The sequence below is a fragment of the Trachemys scripta genome, chromosome 1 (genome assembly GCF_013100865.1).
Source record: "Trachemys scripta elegans isolate TJP31775 chromosome 1, CAS_Tse_1.0, whole genome shotgun sequence".
Lineage (NCBI taxonomy): Eukaryota > Metazoa > Chordata > Testudines > Emydidae > Trachemys > Trachemys scripta.
The window spans coordinates 318094015-318119098 of record NC_048298.1 but is presented as its reverse complement, the minus strand read 5'-3'; the positions used below and the strand labels follow the sequence as shown (position 1 = coordinate 318119098).

The window sequence follows — 25084 nt, the reverse complement described above, 5'->3', positions numbered from 1 at the left end:
CACTTACAAGACTGTTTTTTCAGTAACAAAGGAAGCAATGGTGTAGAGATCAAACTAACTCCTATGTCAGCTGTTGGGTTCTGCGTCCCTCCCCAGCTCCTGCTAAATAAACTGTGTTATTAATCTGGAGGCTGAAGTCTTATGCCACCACCAAACAATGTACTGGGGATCTCACTGTAGCCTCAAAAAAGGGAATACGTACCCTCAAATCTGGAGAAAAGTTGTCTGTGGAGGTGGAGACAGAATCCGATGACACAACCGAAGCAGATTTTGTATGCACTGACTGGTCCGAGTGAGAGGTGGAAGCACTACAAAGAGACAAATACACGTCAGACTTGTGCATTTCTGAGTCTAACTAAAGCGAAAAGCCTCAATTTCAAACATTTATATAAGAGAGGTTACTGTGTTACTATGGGATAAAAACCAGGCAGGATCCTGAGTGCAAGACACCCCCGGCCTGACCACAGATTTACCATGGAAGCAGTAAAAATGAAAGCAGAACAAACTAAAAGTTTCTTCCATCAATTGTAACTTTGTCCCTTTGGGTTTTAGTGTAACTCTCATGCACTACAACAGCCTCTTCCCCTAGATCCTCGTACATCCCTGGTGACATGTAGCACTATTTGACAAACTATAACATCATGGCATCATCCTGTTTTTCTATATTGCCCCTCCAGTATGGCTGTGCATAAATAAAATTAGTACTGTTGCACTGTATATTCACGCTGCAACGTTCCCTATAACCTTAACAGCTTACACCTAGCATTAGCACTCCTGAAATGCTGTGCAACTGTAGCAAAAGGTCCCAATGCAACAATGAACTCCGTATGGGTGGAACCTTGTGTCCACGTAGAGCCCCACTGACTTCAGCGGGGCTCTGTGTAGGGAGAAAGAACTTGCACACACAACTTGCAGGGGTCAAGCCTAGCTTCGGCCAAGGGCCAAAGTCCAGCCTTAATGTCACCATCAACTGTTGTATTAGTTGAGCACGTGACATCCCATGCTGGAAACATCTAGGTGTAGGCTTTCAGATAGGTCTGGAGACCTGTCTCACAGGTTGTTTTTTTTCCCCTGCTACTTGACTCTTTCACTGGTAAAACAAACAAATATCAAATTACAAAAAACATTCAATTTCCCTGCTTTCAAGTCTGGGGAAATCCTACACTGGTGACATTAAAAAAAAAAGCGAGGGATTACTACAGCAAATGTGGCTCTGGCTAGGAGTAAATACTTTGGCTACAAGGATAAAAATGCAATGGTAACTTTTTATCCTACCACCAGGTGATGAATAATTATTTTCATTTGAAGTTTCAGAAATGGACTCAAGAATAAATTATTTAAAATAAGAATTTAAGACACAATTCAATGTGGTTTATTTACTGTACACCATTGGACTGCCAATCACTTCATTTCCAAACTACTTAGTTCTGGGAATTAATATACACTAAGGCAATGCTGTATTTTGGATGTCATCATAGAACCACTTGTATATCCAGTGCTTCACAGACAGTAAATGAAGCAAAGTCCTGGAAAAAAAAATAATGTAAAGCCCAATCCCACAACATTCCCTCACGTAGGCATGGCCTTACTTGTGCAAGGCCTTGTCTACACAGCGTGCACTGATTGGCTTATACCAGTTAAAACCCCTTGATGGACCCTCTTAAATCAGTTTAAGCCTGGTTTATGTCAGTTTGGCTTGCGCCTTCCAGGGATATACAAAACCCCCTTTAGTTAAACCAGTGCAAACCCCTTGATGGACCCTCTTAAATCAGTTTAAGCCTGGTTTATGTCAGTTTGGCTTGCGCCTTCCAGGGATATACAAAGGTTTAACTAATTTGGCTTAAAAAAAAAATAATAATCAGACCTTTAGTTCATCTGGTGCGACTTTGTGTGTGGACAAATCCTGAGTAAAGGTTCACAGGATCAGGTCTTTATACAGACATCAGCTCACTGGCACTGTACGCATCTTGGGCACACAATGCCACCTCTTCTAACTCTCCTCTCCCACCACCTATCACAGACTCCTTCCCATCAGCATCAACATTTCAGTTATGGGAGTCATCCCCAAAAGTGTCACTTATATGCAAAAGTTCCCCATCATTAATATCACTTCCAGTTCTCCTTTCTTCAGTTCCTTGCATTTGAGTCCAGACCTATATGGTAGGGGCCAGATTCTCCACTGCCTTGCATTTTGTGTCCACTGATGCAAAGTGTAAGTAAAATGCTACCAAATCTGGCTGGTAGAGTTTTAGGCTCATTTTGCACAGGGAGAAATGACTACCTAAGGGACAAGGCAGTGGACATTCAGTTGTAAGAGCATTTCATATTTGTTGATCATGCTTAGTCCCAAATGGTTTTTAATGCAGGTAAATGTTTGTACATTCTAAGCAAAATTTTCAAAAGTGCCAATCTATCATTGGCCTAACATCAGTGACAGCAGAGCACTTTTGAAAAACCTACCCTGCATACACAACAAACAACACTTATGACATAGCTGGATTAGGCAGCTCTGAAGAGTATACATATGTTGCATGTGTTTGGCTCAGTGCCTCTATTCTCCTCATCAGTCATTAATACTGAACTGAAATGAAGCTAAGGAAAAAACACGGACTTAACAAAGAACTTAAACTCAGTTGGCTCACGACATTCTTCCTCCTATCAGTATCAGTCAGGTTTGGGTTGACATGGCTTCACTGAGCAAACTAATTAACCTGATGTCCCTTTACACACCACATTTATTACCTTCAGTGGTTTAGCTAACCCGGAGTTCTCCTATGTGGCAAAAAAAAAAAAAAAACTGAAGCCATGTGGCCTAATACTCGTTGAAGGGAAAGATAGTTTTGCGGCTAACACACAGACCAGGAATGAGAAGAACTGAGATCTGTTCTTAGGTCTGCCACAGACGTTGTGTGTGATTTGGACAAATTATTTAACCTCTCTGTGTTGTCGTCTCTCCAGCGTATCAAAGTCTTTGCCACCCTGAGATTAGACCACTGTACGGCACTCTGCTTGGGCCCATTCAGAAGTTGCGCTTAGGCTGGAACATGGCAAATTGCCTATCAGGGCTGGATTTCCAATTAGGTACAGTAGGCATGTGCCTAGGGGCACCAGCATTTTAGGGGTGCCTAAAAGTTAATACATACAGCTCCCCTGTGGGCAGCCAGGTTCCTGGCACGGGCTGGTGGCTGCCCAGCATGTGGGGCTGGAGCAGGATGAGCGTCTGAGTCAGCCCGCGCTGTGAGCCGCGGACGGTCAGGGCAGCTGCTGAAGGAGCTGGGAGCATCCCAGCCCTTTCCCAATCTCGCCCACCCGCTGCCTCTGCCCCATGCAGGGAAGAGAGAGGGAGGAGCGTGGCCAGCACCCCGTTCACCTGCACAGGCAAAGCCAGAACACGGCTGCTGCATCGGGCTGCAGGAGGGATGGAAGGCACCCAGGGACCATTCGCTTTGTGGAGAGGTACAGTCCCCCCTTGCATCTCGCCTGGGACAGGTGGGCTGCGCCCCAGCTCAGGCAGGGAGCACCATGCATGGCCGAGGGTCTTGTGCCTTCCTGGGGAGGCTGTGTTTATATTTCTTTTCATTTCATTTTTTACAGAAAGCACAAAGGTCAGCTGTAGGCCGGGGGGGGGGGGGAGAAGAGGGAGGAGACGCTGAAGAAGATGCTGTGCCTAGTGGCGCATAAGGTGTAAATCCAGCCCTGCCTGGTATGTGGTGTTTTGCACCGGGAGCACATTATACCAGTGTTCTGGGAGCTGCACTGGCAGTCTGTGGGCATCTGGGTTGAGTTCAAGATGTTTGTTTGAACCATTAAATAACATGGGTCTAGGCTACCCAGCAGACCCCCTCTTTTCTTGCTCCACACTACTGCAATTACAATCAGTGGAGGCACTCGAGGTAGAGATTCCTTAATATAGAACAGAGAGAGCTGCTGCCCGGGCACTCTCTCTGAGGGCCCTTAGATTCTGCAATGCGCCTTCACTCCCAGGGATTTGTTAGCCTTCCAGACCCACTGTAAAACTGTCCATTTTATGTTTATTTTATGGGGGGGGGGAGGCTGAGATGAGGATGTCAGGGAGGAATTTGTTACCTGGGGAATAATGGCAATATGGGATGGGGGTGAATTGTGAGCGTACGGATGGGTGGCTGTGGATTTTAATGGTTCTGTGTAATTGCTGGTTTTGAAAATTGGAAGGGGCACCCAAAAAATGGGATGGCCATGTATATGTGAGAACTCTAACAGCTAGACCTCAGCAGGTGTAAATCAGCACAGCTCCACTGTAGTCAACGGGGCTACGTCACCATGTGAGGATCTGGCCCCATATAAATAAACCTGTGAAATGGGAATAATTAGATTTCTGACCCCTCTGAAGGATGCTGTGCAGCTACATTCACTAATGTTTTCAAAATACCTGGAGCTCTTTGGAAGTGCTAAATATTATATTACTGATCCTTTAGAATGCACCTCAGTCTCCCAAGTACCTCCTAACCTCTGCTCACCCCAAGCTCCAAAACCCAGCTGCTCTGCCTACTTCCTTTTTGCTACCACTATTAAACGGGAACAGAGATCCCCGCAGTAATTCAAAGGCACTGTTGGGGAAATGACCAAGAATGACTTTTCAGGGTATTCTTGCTATTTCAATCCTAATTTTTCCCTGCCTACCACCGATGTACAATCTACTCCTCATCCTGATAATTATATTTTACATTGGCAGAACAGTTAAATGCATTTCTAAAGGCCAGGTTTTTAACTATAAATTAGACCAAGATTTGTCCAAAGGACAGAGTCCGCAATGCCCTCTTTTAATATTTACCCTCATTATTGAGCCCTGGGCTATGGGGAGCAGATATATGCAATTAATAAGGGAGTTATAATGAGAACTAAATTCAGTGGCTCAGCTGTTGGTAGGGTGCTGATCATTACTAGGATTACCCATAAGAGGCTAGATGCTTTCCAAACATAATAAGATGCAGTCCCTGCTCCAAAGAGCTCACAATCTAAAAAAGCAAGCCACACACAAACGGTGAAGGCAGAAATAAAACATATAGTGATTTTTAGTGGTTTGAGCATTGGCCTGCTAAACCCAGAGTTGTGAGTTCAATCCTTGAGGGGGCCACTTAGGGTTCTGGGGCAAAATCAGTACTTGGTCCTGCTAGTGAAGGCAGGGGGCTGGACTCGATGACCTTTCAAGGTCCCTTCCAGTTCTAGGAGATAGCCTATCTCCATTAATTAATTATTTGCTTTGCCCATTTATTTGCCCGTTATTAGTTCACATTCTTGTAGAAGGGATTGGAAGGAGGAGGGGGTTTGGGCCCTCCAGACTCGTTCAGTAAGGGCATTCCATGTGCGGAAGAAAGCATCGATACTGTTTGGAAGAAGCATACAATCTGGCAGTGTGAAGATGGGAAGATGCAATAAGGAATAAGAGCAGATAAGGAAGGAAGGACATAGAAGCTGAAGTTAGTCAAATTATGAAGGACCTTGAAGGTGAAAAAAGAAAATTTAAACTTGATGCAGATTGCCACACTGTTTAAGCCAGGGGTCGGCAACCTTTCAGAAGTGGTGTGCCGAGTCTTCATTTATTCACTCTAATTTAAGGTTTTGCGTGCCAGGAATATATTTTAACATTTTTAGAAGTTCTCTTTCTATAAGTCTATAATATATAACTAAACTATTGTATGTAAAGTAAATAAGGTTTTTAAAATGTTTAAGAAGCTTCATTTAAAATTAAATTAAAATGCAGAGCCCCCTGGACCAGTGGCCAGGACCCAGGCAGTGTGAGTGCCACTGAAAAATCAGCTCGCGAGCCGCCTTTGGTTTAAGCCGTAATGAAATCTCACCCCATATAGTACCTAGCCTTCTCCTGTAGCAGGCAAATTGATCTATTTGGATATCTTTTGTACTTAAATAGTCTGAAATTTAGATTTTTCTCCAAAGGAAACAGATATCCTAGGGGAATTTCAGAAAGGTTTCTTCTGTGAAAATAAAACCTATGGTTTTTTTTTCACATCCCAAGTATACAACATAACCTTTCCTCGTAGGTCACAGGTTTTGAAAATAAAGTTGTGGAAACAAATTTTACCGATTTATATGAAGCTCAAGCACTGTAACAACTTTTGGCAAGAATTTAGAGTAAAGTCATAACACTACTTTGTCCCTGTGAGAAACTGTGTAAGATGAATCAGCCATCAGGACTTGTAATTACGCTAATGGTAATTTGCTAAGCAGCATCTTAATTGTTTCCACCTCTTGATCAGCAGAAACACAGGAAAGCATACATGTGGCAGACCAATAGCCTCAACCAATCCTGTGCCGCTTGGCATCCCAAGGAATGTTTCCCAAGGAAACCGTCCAAAACTTTATTTTTCTGCTATACTTGTTCAACCTCTGAAGGGTGAAAGTGGAACAGATGCCTCTGTCTCTCTGCAAGAAAAAATAATGGCCAAATTTTTCAAACTTGCGAGCCTAAAATTAGTCCCTTAAATCCTTATTTATGCTCCCCTAAATATAAGTTTGACCTGATTTTCAAAGGTGTTGAGCATCTTCAATTTCTAGTGAACTCAATGGGATGGGTGGAGGTGGTCAGCACTTCTGAAAATAGGGCCACTTTCATTTAGGGTGACTGAATAATATGTTAGGACACTAAATTTGGTACCCAAGCTTGAAAATCTTTGCCAGGCTCATTCTCCTGGGGAAAGCAAGCAAAATAACCTCATAGGATGCCAGATTGATTCTCCAATGCTTTCTTTATGAATGTTCCTGCATGGTGCTGCAACAAGTAGCTGCTTTTTGCTTGCAGAGGCGTGCCAGCTGCTCGGATACTAATTGGTATAAGCTGCTCAGCCACTGAGCTGATATGGAAAACAGGTGATAAAATGCAGCACTGTGCTATGTTGTTTCAGCTGCAGAGGTCATAAAAGAGAGAAGCACTGCAGAATATACTTTCCATTTCCTCTCTTCCTGTTTTTCCTCAAAGTTTCTCTTTATGTGCAATCCTGAAAATGCAAGGTGAAAACTGCAAATTAATCATGACTAGTGGCAAAAACAATTTAATTTGAAAATTCCAGATGCCAGAAAACTGGCATCCAATTGGTTTGAATTTTGTAGTCGGACCATGCATAGGAGCACTTCTAGTACCTCGCGTACTTTCTTTTAAAGCAGAAATAAACAGAGTTATTGAGCACTCCCTGCTCATTTTCAACATCCAAGATGGCAACACTTCCCTTTCAACACTCTTCCCTGCTCCTCTCTCCTTCACAGAAGGAAAAAGAAATATTGAAGAAAGTTTGGGTCATATCAGAACAGAACCCCATTCCTCTACTCTGTTCCACCCAGCCAGTGCTGGCCTGAAGACAAGAAGTCCACCTTGCTATTCAATCCATGTTTCCCATTTAGCAGTTTACTAAGGGCCTAAACCAGAGGTGGGCAAACTTTTTGGCCTGAGAGCTGCATCGGGTTTCGGAAATTGTATGGAGGGCCGGTTAGGGGAGGGGGTCGTGCCACCCTCCCACCCCTCCCGCCCGGGACCCCTGCCCCATCCACACACACACACACCGCTCCCTGTCCCCTGACCGCCCCTGGAATCCCTGCCCCTGACTGCCCCGCCCCATCCAACCCCCCCCCTTTCCTGACGGCCCCCCCCCCCGGGACCCCTGCCCCATCCAACCATCCCTTCTCCCTGTCCCCTGACTGCCCTCAGAACCCCTGCCCCTGACTGCCCCCCGCCGCCCCATCCAACCCTCCCCCCTTCCTGACTGCTCCCCTGGGACCCTTGCCCCATTCAACCCCCTGTTCCCCGCCCTCTGACCACCCTGACCCCTATCCACACCCCCACCCCCTGACCACCACCCTGAACTCCCCTGCCCTCTATCCACCCCCCACCCCCCGCTTCCTGCCCCCTTACTGCGCTGCCTAGAGCACTGGTGGCTGGCGGCGCTACAGCCGCGCCGCCCGGCTGGAGCCAGCCACGCCGTTGCCACCGTGCAGCACAGAGCACTGGGTCAGGCCGGGCTCTGCAGCTGCGCTGCCCCAGAGGCTCACAGCCCCACCGCCCAGAGCATTGCGCTGGCAGCGGAGCAAGCTGAGGCTGCAGGACAGGGAGAACAGCTGGGGAAGGGCTGGGGGTAGCCTCCCAGGCCAGGAGCTCAGGGGCCGGGCAGGAGGGTCCCGCGGGCCAGATGTGGCCCGTGGACCATAGTTTGCCCACCTCTGGCCTAAACCCTCATTCACGCAAGGATCCCAGTGACTTCGCAGTAGCCCCTTAATGGCACAATTCTGCAAAGTACTTAAACAGATGCTTCCTTTGCCTATCGGCAGGAGTAGAGTGCTTGTGCCTGTGTAAGGGTTGCAGAATAGGATCCCAAACTACAACATTTAAAAATTACTATTTTAATTGATTTGTATGACACTAACACCTAAAAGCCACAATTGAGATTTGGGCCCCACTGTGCTAGGCACTGTACATACACAGTGCAGACAGTCAGTATGGGCCCCGAAGAACTCTCTTTGGGCTTGTCTTCACTACCCGCCTGGATCGGCGGGTAGAAATCGATCTCTCGGGGATTGAATTATAGCGTCTCGTCGGGACGCGACAATTGATCCCCAAATCGACGCGTGTACTCCACCAGCCCAGGTAGGAGTAAGTCGACGGGGGAGCCGCGGCGGTCGATTTGCCGCCATCCTCACAGCGGGGTAAGTCGGATTGGATACGTCGAATTCACCTACGCTATTCGCATAGCTGAATTTGCTCATCTTAAATCGATTCCCCTCCCCCCCCCCCGTGTAGGCCTAGCCTTAGTCTAAACTAGGGGTTCTCAAAACAAATTTTTTCGTGGCCTCAGAGTGCTGCCACCAACGCTCGCTGTGACAATTTTTCCTAAAATACTTGATTAACTTTAGAAAAAAGAAATAAATTTGCACGGGTACATGTCCAAATCATTGTAATCTATCTATGTAGGGTGGTTTTTTTTGTTTTTTTTTTAAACAGACTCAATAATAAAAATAGTGTACAGTTGTCTCTATTCTTTATTGGATGTAAACAGAATAGAAACACAAATAAAGTGCTTTGACCATTCTTGTCATTTTTCTTATTGTTTCTGTTGCTTTTTTTGGTTGTTGTTTTTTAAAGACTTGCTAGCTATTAAGTGTGCTGTGAAAAGTTACATTAACAAACATACAAATATGAAAACATACTTTTCACAACAGACTTACTCAGCCCCGGCAAGCCCAGGGACAAGTTAAGGCTTGGATAGGGAGGTAGGTACAGAAGCAGCAGGGGCCAGGGGTGATGGGGCACTGTGGGAGGCAGTGGGGGGCAAAGGTGATGGGGGAACGAGCTTGGGGCTGGAGCCCAAAGCCCAATGCCCAGGAGACAGAGCCCGAAGCCCCGTGGCTGGAGCCTGCCATCCGAGGGCTGAAGCCCGATCCCACTGCCCCTGGGAAGGTGGGGAACTCACCGGCTGCCAGTTCCTCCAGCTTGTGTCTCTCCAAAGGGGGGGCAGGGCCAAACCACTCCTGGTAGCCCCTGGGGAGGGGCCGCTGCTTTGCGTCCGCACCCCCCCCCTAATCACTGCCCAGGAGGCTGTGGCCGTAAGAAAACCCCCGGTGGCCGCATGCAGCCACAGGGGCTGCATTTGAGAAACACTGGTCTAAACAGAGAAGATGGACAAAGGAACCATTATCCCCCATTCATCGATGAGTCAGACTTGAATCTTCACACCAAAATAGACCAAAAAAACAGATTATCCTACCTACAACAGAATGCACATACAGAGAGCAACTTAATCTATTATACGTTTATATAAAACGTGCACACATGCAAAATCTCAGCATACTGTATTTATACGGTACATGTACTCAGTATACAACTGACTACATTTAAGAGTTACCTAGAAGTCATGATTTCTCTGAACATTGTTAGATACCTACTTTATCTTCTGCTTGACTTACACATCTCAAGAAAAAAGCCACAGACAAATATATTTTTGAAATAAGAGAGAAACAATTGGCGGGTGCTCTCTGGCACTCAGAAGAGGCAGATAGTTATATAACATAGGACTGTAGCCTTCCCCTTCAAAAGATTTGGCCATGTCACAGTGCTAAACAATCTTAAAAGAAGCCACTTCAGCACACAAATCATTGTGCGTGTGCTTGACAGACTTAAAATAGCCCCCGCGATACTTGCCTGAATAAGAAAGATTCACTTCTGTTGCCAAGCAAACCAGGGTTTCAATCTGACTTCAGTGTTCCAAGCAAAGAAAATGTCACTTTCTATAAAGTTGATTCTTTTAAATAGCATCCTGAGCTGAATATATAGTACATGTTTTCCCATGAGCAATAAAGAGAGTGCCCTATATTTTGACCGTGAACAAGCTTTTCTAGGAATGCAAATTTTGCTCTCAATAGTTACACAATGGACTACAGTCTCACCAGCATTGCTCATGCTCAATTAGTCATTCTTTTATTATTTTTTTTAACCAAAATTCACAAAAGGCCTGCAGCAATGGCTAAACAACAGGCCAATTGTCTGAGATATTAGCAAGGTTCCAAGGATAGAAAGCCAACACCCAAAGCCTAACTGAAAAGCAGCACATAATTAATAACAACAAGCAGCCCTCGGTATCCCGCTTTCCTGAGTCAAACAGCCCAGAAGGTAAAACCGGAAGAATACAAGTGACATAGGCCCAAATCAAAAACATCACATGGAAGACGACGACATCATGATCTGTATTCATGAGAGAAACAAAAGAGGAATCCGCCTAGTAACAGGCTCCAGGCTGGTGCAGGATGGCACTCAGCTGCAAAGGAAAAGCCAAAATAATATTCTTATCCAAAAGATTTTAGAGGAGTACTGGGAATACACCACATTTTACCTCTGCATCATCAGTTGAAATTCAGTCCATGTCAGGAGGGATCAAAATTTCTTACTATCTGAAAGCAGACGGATAACCCATGTGAAGTGACTTAGCTGGTCCTAGTCCAGTTCCTTCTGGATCACTGTCCGCATTGCAAAAACCACCACCATCACTGGTCATTTCGGTTGCAGACTTAGTAGCAATAACAGTGACTGATGGGCAGGGCAAATGAATCACCACTCCCCAGAAGGAAGAGTGAGAAGGATTGTTGGATAGTTAAGGCACTCTCCTAGTACTTGGGAGACCCAGGTCCAATTCCCTGCTCCGCCACAAACTTCCTGTGTGACCTCAGGCAAGTCACTCAGACTCATATTTGTAAAGGTATTTAGGAGTTGCTCCGCTTAGCGGTGTGTGGCCCAGGTGACTTAGACACATCAGGCCCATTTTGAAAAGTGACTTAGGAACTTAGGAGCCTAGGTCTCACTGAAATCATTAGGATTTAGGCCCTACAGTCTAGCCCCTCAAAGTTATTTGGGTGCCTAATTCTCATTCAAATCAATGGGAGTTAGACACGTAAATGCCTTTAAGAAATTGGGCCTTAGTCTCTCTGCGCCACTGTTGCCTATGTGTAAATGGGAATAATGATCCCAACCTCACAGGGATTTTGTGAGGATAAATATATTAAAGATGGTAAGGTGCTCGGATATTATGATGAGGGCAAGCCAAATAATTCTCCCTGACACCCCAATAAAGATTGAGGCACACTGTTGTGTCAGCAGGTCCGGCTCTAGGTTTTTTGCCGCCCCAAGCAAAAAAAACAACAACTCCGAGAGCACAACTGCCGAAGCAAAAAAAGGGGGGCCGGAATGCCGCCCCTGGAATTGTGCCACCCAAGCACGTGCTTGGTTTGCTGGTGCCTAGAGCCGGTCCTGTGTGTCAGTGTAGGGAAACCTAAGTTGGGCCTGTTGTGCACTCTGAGGTTTTCTGTTTATAGGGTATCCAATCTGGTCCCATTTCTAATCACTAAAACTTCACTTAAAATAAAAAATAAATAAATTACATTTAAAGGGTGGAGGTTCAAAAATGTAAACTGGGTATGTAACCTAAATTAGAGTCCTCGTAGGTTACTGTCAAACAACATTGCCTGCTAAGGGTCTACTCAGTTCAGCCCTCTCACACACAGTGGGCCATTGCTAAAAGATGGGGCAGGAGAGTACTGTGAAGGTCGGAAAATCTACCAGGCCTACTCAGTGCTTTCCAAAGGTGCAACACGGCAGAGAGCAGGACTGAACTCTGAATGAAGAAGGTTCCCCCTGAGAAAAGAAAGTGGAGGTAGTATTTCAGAGTCAAGAAACAAACACAGCCTATAAAAAAAAGAGAGAGAGATTGTACTATGTTGCACAGTTTCTCTGAAGAGCAGGGATAAGGATGAAGCCATGGCCAAAATGTTGATGTATTCCAGTGATTCCCCAGAGAATAGTTTGTTAGGGGCCCTTACTAGTCAGCACGTTAGATCAGTCCAATGCGTGCAAGGAAAAAAAAATCAGAAACTGAAACTAATTGATGATCTTAAATCTTTACCAAATGATAATTAGGGTAACAAAACTTGCAAGAACTGGATCAAGAAAAAGACCGGAAAACTTTGTACTTGTTGGTAGGACACCAAAGAAAGATAGCCCAAATAGGATGAACAGATAAAATAACTTATTTGTAATGCAGTAGTACCTAGAAGTTTCAGTCACGGAACAGGACCCTATTATGCTAGCTGCTGTACACACCGATTTAACAGTAAGTCTGTATACCTACCATAACTCAGTCCTTATTCTGTTGCATTCCTTTCTCTATTTTTAAATACTTGCATAAGAAAATAACTTGTACTGTCAAACATGCTGTTTATCTTTCATTAAAAAATTAGTTACTAAGAATACCAGCAAATGACTAATCATTGACATTTGTAATTCCAGACTGGGATTAATTAAAAGAAAGAAGAAAATGTATTTTTGAATACAGCACATAAATACGCCCCCATTTGGAGAGTCACCTATTATCCAGTAGAAATCCTCCAACGGATACCTAGATATTCTCTAGCAGTCAGATGTTGAGATGCAGTGTGCTCTGACTGCAGACGAAGCCTGGAATAGGGATCAGAAGCCTACTTTCTAATCCCAGGTCAGTCACTGAACTGTTACGTGTCCCTAGGTAAATCAACATCTACTGGAGATGTGGGTTCTCAGCATTTCTGAAAATCAGACCCCACAGTCGAGATTTCCAAGTGTTCAGCACCCACAACTAGGACCAGATTTCTAAAAAAGCCCAAATCCCATAGGTACCTAAATAAGATTTTTTTTAAAAGAGCTCAGCGGCCAGCAGCTCCCATTGTGACGCATGGCCAGGATTTCAAAAGAGTTTAGCACTTGACATACTCGCCACTTCTGAAGGTGTCTAAATGGTGTTTGGAAAATCTGGTTCTGTCTGTCTCAAGCTGAGCATCAAAAATGGAGACATCCAAAATGAGTGATCACTTTTGAAAAGGTGAGTCCCCAACCTCTCTATATATCAATTGTCACATCTATATACTGAGGATAATCTTGCAAGATTGCTCATCTAACAGTAAAGGCTGTTATCTCCATAAATAATGGAAGTTATGTTTGTCCCACCCAGAAAAGAATTTATTCTGCTAAAGAAAATAACTACTCATCTTTCCTGAGCTGCCAATGGATTTAAACTCCTAAGTAAGAAAAAAAAAGGCATTTAAATAGTTCCTCCCCTCCTAAAAGAGGAGGGAAAAATCTAAGGCCAGGGCACCTCTTCTGCTGAGTGGAGGTAACTTTTTAGCAATGTAGCAATAGGGTATCTGCTTTTCCTTGCTTGAGACCACTTGGAGTCATGGTCTGGAATCAGAACATATTAACCTAGAAATACATCCATCTACTGCACTGGAGTGTAGCTGTCCTATTGCAACCAATGAAGAAGATGGTTATGATCCTGCCCCCACCAGATCACCAGAAGCTATATTGATGTTGCTAATGCTGTCCCTAGCCTGAAGGTGGGAATAGGCAACATGGGATGGAACACTTGATGGTTACCTGTTCTGTTCATTCCCTCTGAAGCAACTGGCATTGGCCACTGTCGGAAGACAGGATACTGGGCTAGATAGACCTTTGGTCTGACCCAGTATGGCCGTTCTTATGTAATCACATAAGTAATGGGTCACAGCTGATCAGCTGCTTGACAGCAGATATTAGCTCATAAGTGATGGCATCCAGTAGGAAACTCTGCTACATTTTCCTCCTCTCAAGAATGGCTCATCCAGCATCACACGGTCCTGGGAACATCCCCTCCAAATTCCTGATTGGGGCTTTGGAACAACCACAGAAGAGATTGCCTGCCCCTCCCACTGTGGGGCTCCCTCCTCTGAAAATTCTTCTGAGGTTTTACACAGCCCATTGCATGCTGGGCCATGACTTTCAGAGGTTAGTGATGCTCTAGGAATACATCTCCAATAAAGCTTATACTTAAATAGTTACTGTGGCCCAAATCCACAGAGGTATTTAGGTTCCTACCTTCCACTGAAATCAATGGGAGTGAAGAGCCTAAATACCTTTGAGGATCTGGGCCTTTGAGCTTCCGTTCATTGATGTAAGGTGCTCCCAGTAACTGGGGTCACAATAACTGTCCAAGGAGCTGAGATCATTCCTTCTCAATAAGGCAGTGGGACTCCCGTTTTCAGTTATAAGGACAGCCTGAATTTCAAATCTCAGCTTACTCTGAAGAGTGACTTTGTTAAAAAGACATTGCAGAGGTTCTGGATCAAATGTGTTCAGTTTACAAGTAAGAAGATGACCTTTGGGTTTGTTTGCATTTTTTCAACTGTCAACCCAGCTAACACAACATGAGGGTTAAGCAAGGTTCTTTTTATCTCACAGATCGTCTCTAGTAAGAAGAGTTCAATTACATCCATGCAACCGCATTGGCTTTAACTTATGTGCTCAATACCACCTGGGCAACCTCTATTTGTCTTCAATTGGTTTAGTCAGGTGTAACTGACTAAAACATAATAAATAAGTCTGTTTATGAGCCACATGATGGAGTAGAATCCAGCTCCCTCTCTCTCAGCTGTGTTGGCTCTACAGGACTAACATGCATACAAAGGAATGAGGATTTATTTTTCTCATCGAAGTCAACAGATGACTGAGTATATAGAGATCTGTAAAATGGTGACATTTTTACATAATCACTTTATTGACTAGAACAGCACTTCAAATGTTATTTACTGCATCTGGGGGTGTGGATTAGAGAACCACTAGCTCTTTCGCTCCATAAGGTAGGTGGGAAGTTGGAAAGGAATGGAAAATAATTAATGGAGTGTAAAAGACCAGAGAAAAGTAGGAAAAAGTTATCTAGTCATGTAACGGTGGGACTAAAAACTATCTGCCAAAATAAAATAGAGGTAGTAGACAAAAGGGGGAACAAGAACACGAAAAATTCCACTGAATTTTTTTCTGGGTCTTGTTGCATTTTTTCAACCAACCCTTGCAGAAGTGTAGTGATAGTTAGAGCAGCTAAAAACAGACCCAGCTTTCACTTTTAACTGTCTTACAATGCACTACTGATTATTGGGAGTGAAACTTAACTGTAATAGGATTCCTCATTTCATTTATTCCCACTTCCCCTCTCACTTCCTGTGCTCTTCCTAAACCACCTACTTCTACTTGAGATTCTCCTGTTTATGCATCCAAGCACCGCTTCAGCTCTTTTGCCCAGTGTGTTGCGTTGGGAACTCATGTTCAGCTGACTATCCACCACCATCCCTCAAATCTTTTTCATGCCTCTTTATACAGCACCGGACACACTATAAGCACTGAATAAACAATAGCAGCAACGTAGGTCAAGAGAAAAAGGATCATGAAGGAGAAGCCAGGAGCTTATAGATCCTGCTGATTAGGCTGAGAGGGTGTGTTTGGCTTTTCCTTATTTTTCAGAATCAGTTCCTGTCTTTGTACAGAGGCTATAAATGAATTTAAAAAAGAAGAACAGTGATAAGAAAACAGTAGAAGTAAAAGTTATACATAATTAAAGGAGCATAGCTAACAGGACAATAAGTTAAAGGGAAGAAATGACGTAAGCAACTACTTCTGTGAAGTGGACATATAGTTGAGATGATAGAAGACAGATACCCTTATGGTGTCTGACTAAACAGAAGATAGAAGGATAATGTTGACCAAAACCCAAGAGTTCTTAGTATGAATTACCATCATTGGGCAAAATATGCCTTTGACAAAAAAAATGCCGAGGCGAATTGTCAGAGCAGCCAAGGATGTTTAGAACCTACATTAGCTAAAAGTAGAGAGTACCAAAGTAGGTTGAAGATTGTTATTTTGACAGCTCCTGGAAGATTATATTTTTTCTCAGTCAGTGATTCCTAAACTTTTCAAAACTGTCACCCCTTTTAGGCTACTAGTATTTTCACAATTCCCAAAATCCTCAGCCCCTGAAAATGGACTTTCCCTATGATACAAATGAATTATAAGGCTTTATAATCCATTCATTATGTTAGCAACATACACAAAAATGTACAGTTGTACAAATTTGCACCCAAATGTATTTCTGTTTCAATTAAGTGTAATAATTTGTCTTTCACATATTAACATTAATGATTATTAAGAATGGATGAGCCTGTCTGGAGTCGTTAACAGGTTCTAGACACAGCGTGAAGTTTCTCAGACACAAAAGTCGCTCATTCTCAACACTCAGCCACCGACTGTACTTATTTCTAATGGCACCCATTCCTGAAAATCCTGCCTCACATATATATGAGGAATCAAAAGGAAGAAGCATTCTCACAGCCTTTGAAAAAAGTGATGGATATTTGTGCTTCACTGATCACCAAAACCGGCAAAAAAAAAAATCTTCTCTTTCAAACTGTAACGTCAATGAGTCATCACAAGGCAACTCAATCCACCAATGTGACATATCTGGCAGCAATGTGGTTTTGGTGTCTAAAATTCAGAGAGAAAGCCCCTAAAGGGATTCCCAATCCATCTCCTTCCAATGTTAGCCTTGTCCTTGGGGAAAAATTTTTCAAATAGGACCTTAAATTGCCGTCCGAGCAGGTATCCACAGGGCCATAATCAAGATGAACGGGGCCCTTCACACCACTTACAGCTATTGTTTCAGCCTGTCTGCAGATTAAGACAGGCATCACTGCATCTGTTTATGCTCAATTCATGTTATCAAAGTTATCAATGGAATCATAACAGTAAGTGGTATAATTATTTTAAGAAAGAGAAGAAAAGGGAGCATGATTGTGACTCTCCAGAGATTACAATCCCTACTTTAAGAACCCCTGAGCTAAACGATTGCTGTTAGAACTAGTTGTATTCTTCATAAAATAGGGTTAAAACATTAATTGTTACCTCTTTTCCCATAATATGGTTTGTTTAGTATTCAACTGCCTCCATAATTCCCACAGGCACTTTGAATCTGTTTCTTAGTAGACAGAACAGACTGTTGCTTGAGTATTGCATTGGACTACTGCTACCCAATGGGACAACAAACTTTATAAATCCTCACTGTGGGGTGTGTTCACATCACCTGTGTGGTTATGTAGCTTGATTTCAAAATGAACATCACTCGTTGGTGGCTTTCTCTCTTAATTTTAGAAACCGATTGTTTTAACAAAGGTTAAGCCAAATTCAGTTTATTTCTGAGTTAAAGTTGTCAAGTAATTCTCCTGAAGTCAAAACTTCAGATACAAGGTCATTGTAAACTACAGATTCCAGCGTCCTGAAGACATTCCATGGTGAGCTCAGACACTGTTGGGAGCATGAGACCTAACTTTCTCAGTTGATATATACATTTCAATACCATTAAAACGATCAGGGTTCTTGAGTGAGCAATAAACCTTTCCACCTGTGCTAGGCCATCCAACATTTTTGGACTGTGCCTCAAAGGCCTTTTATTACAACAAAATGGATTTATAGAAGGAATCAGGAGATTTTTTTAAAAGGTTAAATGCAAACTATCTAGTCTTTACAGTTCAAGACAACATCCACAAAAATGAGATGTTCCGAGTTCTAAAGTTATCTTTCCTTTTGCAGGTAAGCTAGCTTACATGAAGAAGTAGTAAAACAGATTGACATGAAAAGAAAGCAGAACCACCAAAAGGAAAGAGCTAAGAATTTAAAGTATCACTTCTCAGAAGCAGGGCAAAGAATAACTTGAACGCTGTAGATACAGAGCTCTAGAATAAAGGAATTGATGGAGGTTGCTAGCTGGTATGATTCCCCAAGGCACGTGAATGCTCTTTGGTGGGAGATAGTTGAACACTTCCTCTCCCTACTCCACCTCTCATTAGTTGCTAGTCTCACCCCCATCCATCTGGCACAACAACAGAACCCAGAGCTGGAGATCTATTCCAAATACCTTTTAAAAATACTGTGTGCTACATCAGATATATATGATTTGCATTCCTTTATAATCTGCTTTCTTTGTCAGACATCTTTAATTGCTTGAGGAAATCTAAATTCTGATGTTCAAATAGGCTATTACTTTTTTTTAATACACTAAAGAGAAACCCATCAATATTTTACCATAAGTAAATTTTTCAAAAGCATTGACATGACTTAGCCTAAGTCCCATTTTCAGTAGTGTCAGGCACTTAAGGACAGATTTTTTTAAAGTATTTAGGCACCTGAAGATGCAGATGGATACTTTTGAAAATCCCATTAACTGCCTAATTCCTATAGGTGCATATCTGCATCTTCAGGTGTCTAAATACTTTTTTTAAAAGTCTAGCCCTTAGGAACTTAAGAGCCTAAGTTTTACTGAAAGCCAATGGACTTTAAGTCATCTTTGAAAATTCTACCCCAAGGCTCTATACTGTGATTGTTAAATGTAAGTTTATAGGCAAGGGGGAAATATTTTGCATTGTCTTTTAAAGCCAAAGCTAAAAACTCTATGGATGGATGGTGTTCATTTTCTGTTCAATGACAAAGTCAGTTGTGCTGAGTAATGAATGGAGAAATATCAGTGCCTAAGCCAGCTGATTGACAAGTGGTGGTAAGTGAAAGCAGCCAAATTCAGTGACATATCATCATGGGAGAAGACACGGGAGAAAGACTCCTCCATAACAGAGAGAAAAATCACTAACTCCTTATCTGTGCTGTTGACAAAGATTCAACCTCATACACTGCAAAAGGGAATCAGTTTTTATGGCCAAGCTCATCATCGCCTTCTGCGTGCAACAGAGGGCAAACTGGTTCTCAAATGTTCTTCTAGGTTGGGGTAGAAAATGGGCAACAGTTTGTTTAGTCCCATGAAGAGTTATTTCTGCATGTTACTCATGAAATGCACACATACCAGGTTCTATTAATAATAAGATCACCTAGCTCTTATACAGTGCTTTTCATCGGTAGATATCAAAGCATTTCACAATCTTTAATGCATTTGTCCTACAAACACCCCTGTGAGATAGGAAGTTTTATTATCCTCATTTTTAGAGATGGAGAACTGAAGCACAAGATCAGACAGGATGTCTGTGACAGAGCAAGGAACTGAACCTAGACCTCCCAAGTCCTAGGCTAGTGCCCTAACCACTAGACCATCCTTCCATTTTAAAGTATATAAAATGTCAAATACCATTGCTGATATATCCCACACATTTCACTACAAAGAAAAAACTAACTCCCAAAAAACTACAGTATCAGCCTGAGAGCACTTTCTCATGCAAGTACCTTTACTTATGTGAGTTCTAGGGTATGCACGTGTTTTTCCAGAAACACATCTTATGTACTTACAGGCATACACAACTGACCTAACTTCGCAATCAGATCTAAGAAAGCTGCACGATAAAATTATGTCAGGGTGGGGTATAAATGCATCATATCTGTCAAGTCATCTTTCACTTTTCCACAAAAAGAAGAACAGGAGGCATCCGAAGAAGTGGGCTGTAGTCCACGAAAGCTTATGCTCTAATAAATTTGTTAGTCTCTAAGGTGCCACAAGTACTCCTGTTCTTCTTTTTGTGGATACAGACTAACACGGCTGCTACTCTGAAACCGTTCACTTTTCCAGTTTTTTTAGTGTCATTTAAAATGGATATTCATGCTCCTATAACCCAACAAGGTTTCATGTTTACATAGGTAAGAGTTGTGAATTTTGAATGAATTATATCTATATTCAGAAGGTGATTATTACTATTAAATAAGAAAGCCAGATTTATAAAACTAATTATGGCACCTGCACAGTACACTGTACTCCCCACACCATCCCCATAAAAATGTAAGATTTTTTTTTTTTTTAGCAAGCAGATATACTGCAACTGTAACACATCACTACAATCACACTGTAACAACTCAACATTACTGTAGTCTAGCAGATCAAACTATTATAAGTAAGACTTAAAGAAGTAAATCACAACTGTCTCCAGGAAAGGTGTTACAAACTAGGCCCCAATCCTGCAAAATTTAAGTGTGTGTAACTTTATGCATAAGTAATTCAACTGAATTCAATGGCACTACTCATGTGCATAAAATTACATATATGCTCACATCTTCACAGGACTGGAGCCTTAATTAATAAATAACCCTGTGTGAGAGAGACAGGCAAACAGAAAATCTGTTGTTTAGTCCATAGGAAAACTATTTCCTTCTGCAACCGAATCACTAGAATTACAGGAGGGGATGGTACTACCATATATTATGCAAGTTTCCTAACACTTCCCATTAGAACACCCTGTTTTCAGTTGCTTATAACTTTGCCAAACTTTAACAGCTTGGGATGAAATTTTCAATGCAAGGGGTCTGACTCGGCTGAATTTTAATGGAAAATTCCACCTAAAGCAGTTCAGCCATTGCTAAGAACAAGGCTAAGGAAAAATATATTGTTATGCTCATGTTAAAAAATTCTGGTGACCTTCGGAGCAGGGACTTGAAATTTGTATGGGGAATAGCCTTTGTGTCAGGAATGTGATTTTTGCCATCCCCGTGAAAATCCACCCAAATTTGGCTCAGAGATAAGCCTTGAGGGTGTGGGGGGAGACCACAGTTTACACATGCTTAGTAGAGACTTCTTAGATTTTAGCAGCTAAATCCCAAAGATTCCATCCACACAGGGCATGCTCCAGCCCAAGGACCGCAGCTCTGGACCATGCTAGGTCTGGTCACCTGAACTGAGAGTGGGGAGGCTGTCACTCCTGAGCTTTCAGGGTACATCTACACTTCGAACTGGGGGTGTGATTCCCAGCTCAAAGAGACATACCAACGCTAGGTTTGATTGAGCTGGCCAGCTAAATATAGACTTCAGCCAAGGTAGTGCCACCAGCGGAAGGGGCAAGTTGCCCTGTATGTGCACCTAGCTTCTCCGATGGGTACATACTTGGGATGGCTAGCGCCACCTGCTGCTCAGGCTGCTGCAACTACAGTTTATTTTTAGCATGCTAGCTCAATCAGACTCCTAGACAGACTTTAAGGCCATAAGGGATCATCATCTAGTCTGACCTCCTGCAAATTGCAGGCCACAGAACTTTACCCACCCACCCACCCACTGCTGAAATAGACCCCTAACCTCTGACTGAGTTACTGAAGTCTTCAAATCATGATTTAAAGACTTCAAGTTACAGAGAATCCACCATTTACACTAGTTTAAACCTGCAGGTGACCCGTGACCCATGCTGCAGAGGAAGACGAAAAAACCCAGGGTATCTGCCAATCCAACCTGAGGGAAAATTCCTTTCCAACCCCACATATGGCCATCAGTTATACACTGAGCATGTGGGCAAGACCCAGACAATGGGGAAATAATTTGCTGTAGTAACTCAGAGCCCTCCCCATCTAGCATCCCATCACCAACCATTAGATTTGCTGCTAGCAGCCACACCTCAGCTACATGCCATCGTAGGCAGTCTTGTCATACCATCCTCTCCATAAACTTAAGAAGCTCAGTCTTGAAACAAGTTAGGTGTTTTTGCCCGCACTGCTCCCCTTGGGAGGCTGTTCCAGAACTTCACTCCTCTGATGGTTAGAAACCTTCATCTAATTCACCAGACCTAGGGCTGGTATGCCTCCATGAGATGGGAATCAAACTCCCAGCTCAAAGTGTAGACATACCCTCAATGATCAGCGTGGAGGAGAAAGCGTCTTGATTTTAATGAAGAGGGGAGAAGAGCTGGACCCATGGGAGGGGAAAGGGAAGTAGATTGGGACTGGGAGCCCAAAACTGGCACTGAAGGCTGGCATGGGGGGGTGTAGAGAGAAACTGGGAGTTGGGGTGGGGGGGACTGGGATCCAGGAAGAGAAACCAAGGGGTAAACTGGGAGCTGGGGTAGGGGTCAGGAGATTAGATGAGGAGCTGGAGCAACTGGGACAGGCTGGGCAAGGGGACTGGGACTGAGAACCAGTAGGGTAGAGGAGAGAGATTTGACAAGGAGCTGGGGGGGAGGGGGAAGCTCTGTGATTCAGCATGGGGGTTGACTTCAAGCCAGGGTGGGAAAAACAGATCAGATGAGGACCTGGGAGGAGGGAACTGGGAATGGCTGGGCAACAAGACTGGGTGGACTGGAATGGAGCCCAAGATTCCTGAGTCTTACCATTCCTCTGATGTCAGCAAACATCTGTAAAACCCACTGGCAAAGTGTCCCACTCCCTTTTAGTGCTGGTCCACAATAGAGGATGACAACCTACTAGTTCTATCAGTAACTCAGTTAGCTCAAGTGGCAGCGGTCCTTGTGGGAGAATCTAAAGCAGGGGTTCTCAAACTGGAGGTTGGACCCCTCAGGGGGTCACGAGGTTATTACACAGAGGGGGTCACGAGCTGTCAGCCTCCACCCCAAACCCCGCTTTGCCTCCAGCATTTATAATGGTGTTTAAATATATTAAAATGTGTTTTTAATTTATAAGGGGGGGTCGCACTCAGAGGCTTATTATGTGAAAGGGGTCACCAGTACAAAAGTTTGAGAACCACTGATCTAAAGGTTCCAACCTTGCTGATGACCCATGTGAGTGTAAATATGATGCCATATGATAGAAATTCTGTTTTTTTCTATTTGCTTTTTTGAAAACCTAGGAAATTATACAGAAACAACAACAGATTATTAAGATTGTTACAGAGACAAGGTGGGTGAGGTAATATCTTTTATTGGGCCAACTTCCAATAAAAGTTGGAATGAAGTTCCAATGAAGTTGATCCAATAAAAGATATTACCTCACCCACCTTGTCTCGCTAATATCCTGGGACCAACACAGCTACAACACTGTAAGCAAATTATTAAGGATACAAAGTCAAGCACTCAAAAGTTAGGAACTGCTAACTAATAAATGGTCAAACATCACTATCAACATATCCCAGAAGCATCATTACCAATAACTATACAATAGGAGTGTAATTTTGTAAACACCAAAACACACACAAACAATCACTTCTTATGGGATCCAATGGATAAACCAGACAGATTTTTAAGAAGTGCTGAATTGTATAATTACACAATATTCTTAGAGTTCTTACTGATTTTCAAGCAAATGTTATGTTTTAAAACAAGTGAAAATTATGCATTTGCAAAAACCTTTACAAAATATCAAGTAATCACAAAACAATTGGAAGTTTTCAAACTAGTTATTAGGGGATTTTCTTTTTCTTTGTCCATTTTTTTTAAATCAACACAGATTCAACTGCAAATCACTACATTAAAAATACATATGCTATTCCTGAGCCCCAATTTCAGCTTCAGCGTGAGCTATCAACCCAGGCTGAATGCTTCAACCCACATCCAAGGGCAAATGTCAAATCACGGAGCCCTGCCCCACATGGGACCTCAATCCCTTTCCCCTGCTGGGTAAAAACTGCACCAGTCCCATCGCTTTTATCCGCCGTTTCTTTGCTTTGTTGGCAGTGGATTTTTTTTTTTTTAAAAAAGACCCATCAATCACCGGACCCATATCCTCTTCTAAGGGCTGTTTACGGGGGCCACCCCAAACGGACCCAGACACCTGATTTCCACCCCCACCTCCAAGAAACTTCAGCCCCAATGAAGCAGCCCCCGGGGCAGGGATGTGACTGCTAGAGACCGGGCGCCCACAAGCGAAGCAGGGGCGGAATATCCCCGGGCAGGGGAGGAAACGGCCCCGGCAGCACCAGCTGCTCACACGCGGGGGTGGGGGGTTATTGCCAGAGACACCCCCCGGGTGGCTTCCTTCGCCGGCCAGGCAGGCCCCGCGGGCGGCCGCTCCAAAGCCAGAGCCCGGCCCCGCTGCCGCGGGCGGTGGCTGCAGGGGAGCCGGGGTACCTGGAGAGCGAGTCCACGCTGGGCTGGCGGGCTGCAGCCGGCCTGGAGCCGAGGCTCTCGTAGCTGGAGCTCTTCTCCATCGCGGGCGGCGGCGGCTGCGAGCGGGGGATGGAGATGGGGAAGGGGCGGGTCCCGCCGGCAGCCGCTCAGGCTCGGGGCCCGGGGCCGGCTGGCTGCCCGCGGGCTGCAGCAGGGCGGCTGAGGTGGGGCCGGGCGGCTGCCATGTCCGCCCGGCGTGCAGCGCGAGGGGGCGGGGGAAGAACCAGCCCCCGGCCCCGCAGTCCAGCCGGCGGGGAAGGGGAGGAGAGACGCCCCCCGAGCCGGGCCGCGGGACGCCGCTAGGAGGCTGGGACCATCCGACCACGCAGCCTCCGCAGGGTGCCGGCTGCCGGGCTCCCGCCGGGCCGCCTGCCCAGTGCCCTCGGCTAGCCCCCGGGAGAGGGGGCGGGGGCGAGCCCCTCCATCCCGGCCCTGAGGAGGGTGGCTGGCCGGCCGGCCCGGGACGCCTGAAATGCAGGCTGGAGAGCAGCCACAACCTCCTTTTCCCATTGCCCGCACGGCGGAGGAGATGCCCAAGGCAAGGGACTGGTCCGGCAGCAACAGAGATTTAGCAGAGGGAGATTGCTGCTAAGCGGGGTGGGGGTAGGCCTGATCGTGCAAGACGCCCCCTCCCTTTCTCATCCCCTGGCCAGCAGTGCAGGACGAGGGGAGGTCAGGGGAAATAATGCTGCTAAGGAAGCGGTGGTCGCAGGGTGGGTGGGACCAGCGCAGTGCTGGAGCCAGACCAGCCTCAGCCCAAAATCACAGTTTCTGTGTAGGGCAGACCAGGAAGAAAGGCAGGAGGAGGGAAAAGGGGCCCCATTCATCCCTGATGCCTTTCATAGAATATTAAGGTTGGAAGAGACCTCAGGAAGTCATCTAGTCCAACCCCTGCTCAAAGCAGGACCAACACCAA

The 25084-nt window shown here is 44.5% G+C and overlaps 1 protein-coding gene across 1 annotated transcript in view; it reads right to left on the bottom strand.

The window, feature by feature from the left end:
* The window catches only part of MTMR2 (myotubularin related protein 2), a 77651-nt gene extending 53340 nt beyond the window's left edge, over positions 1 to 24311 (bottom strand). Inside the window, exons 1-2 of the mRNA XM_034758915.1 lie at positions 24130 to 24311; positions 203 to 308 (exon numbers count right to left, since the gene is read on the bottom strand). Of these exons, the coding sequence (XP_034614806.1) occupies positions 203 to 308; positions 24130 to 24209 (186 nt within the window). The 5' untranslated portion in view covers positions 24210 to 24311. The remainder of the gene's footprint in view (positions 1 to 202; positions 309 to 24129) is intronic.
* Positions 24312 to 25084: the final 773 nt, after the last annotated feature.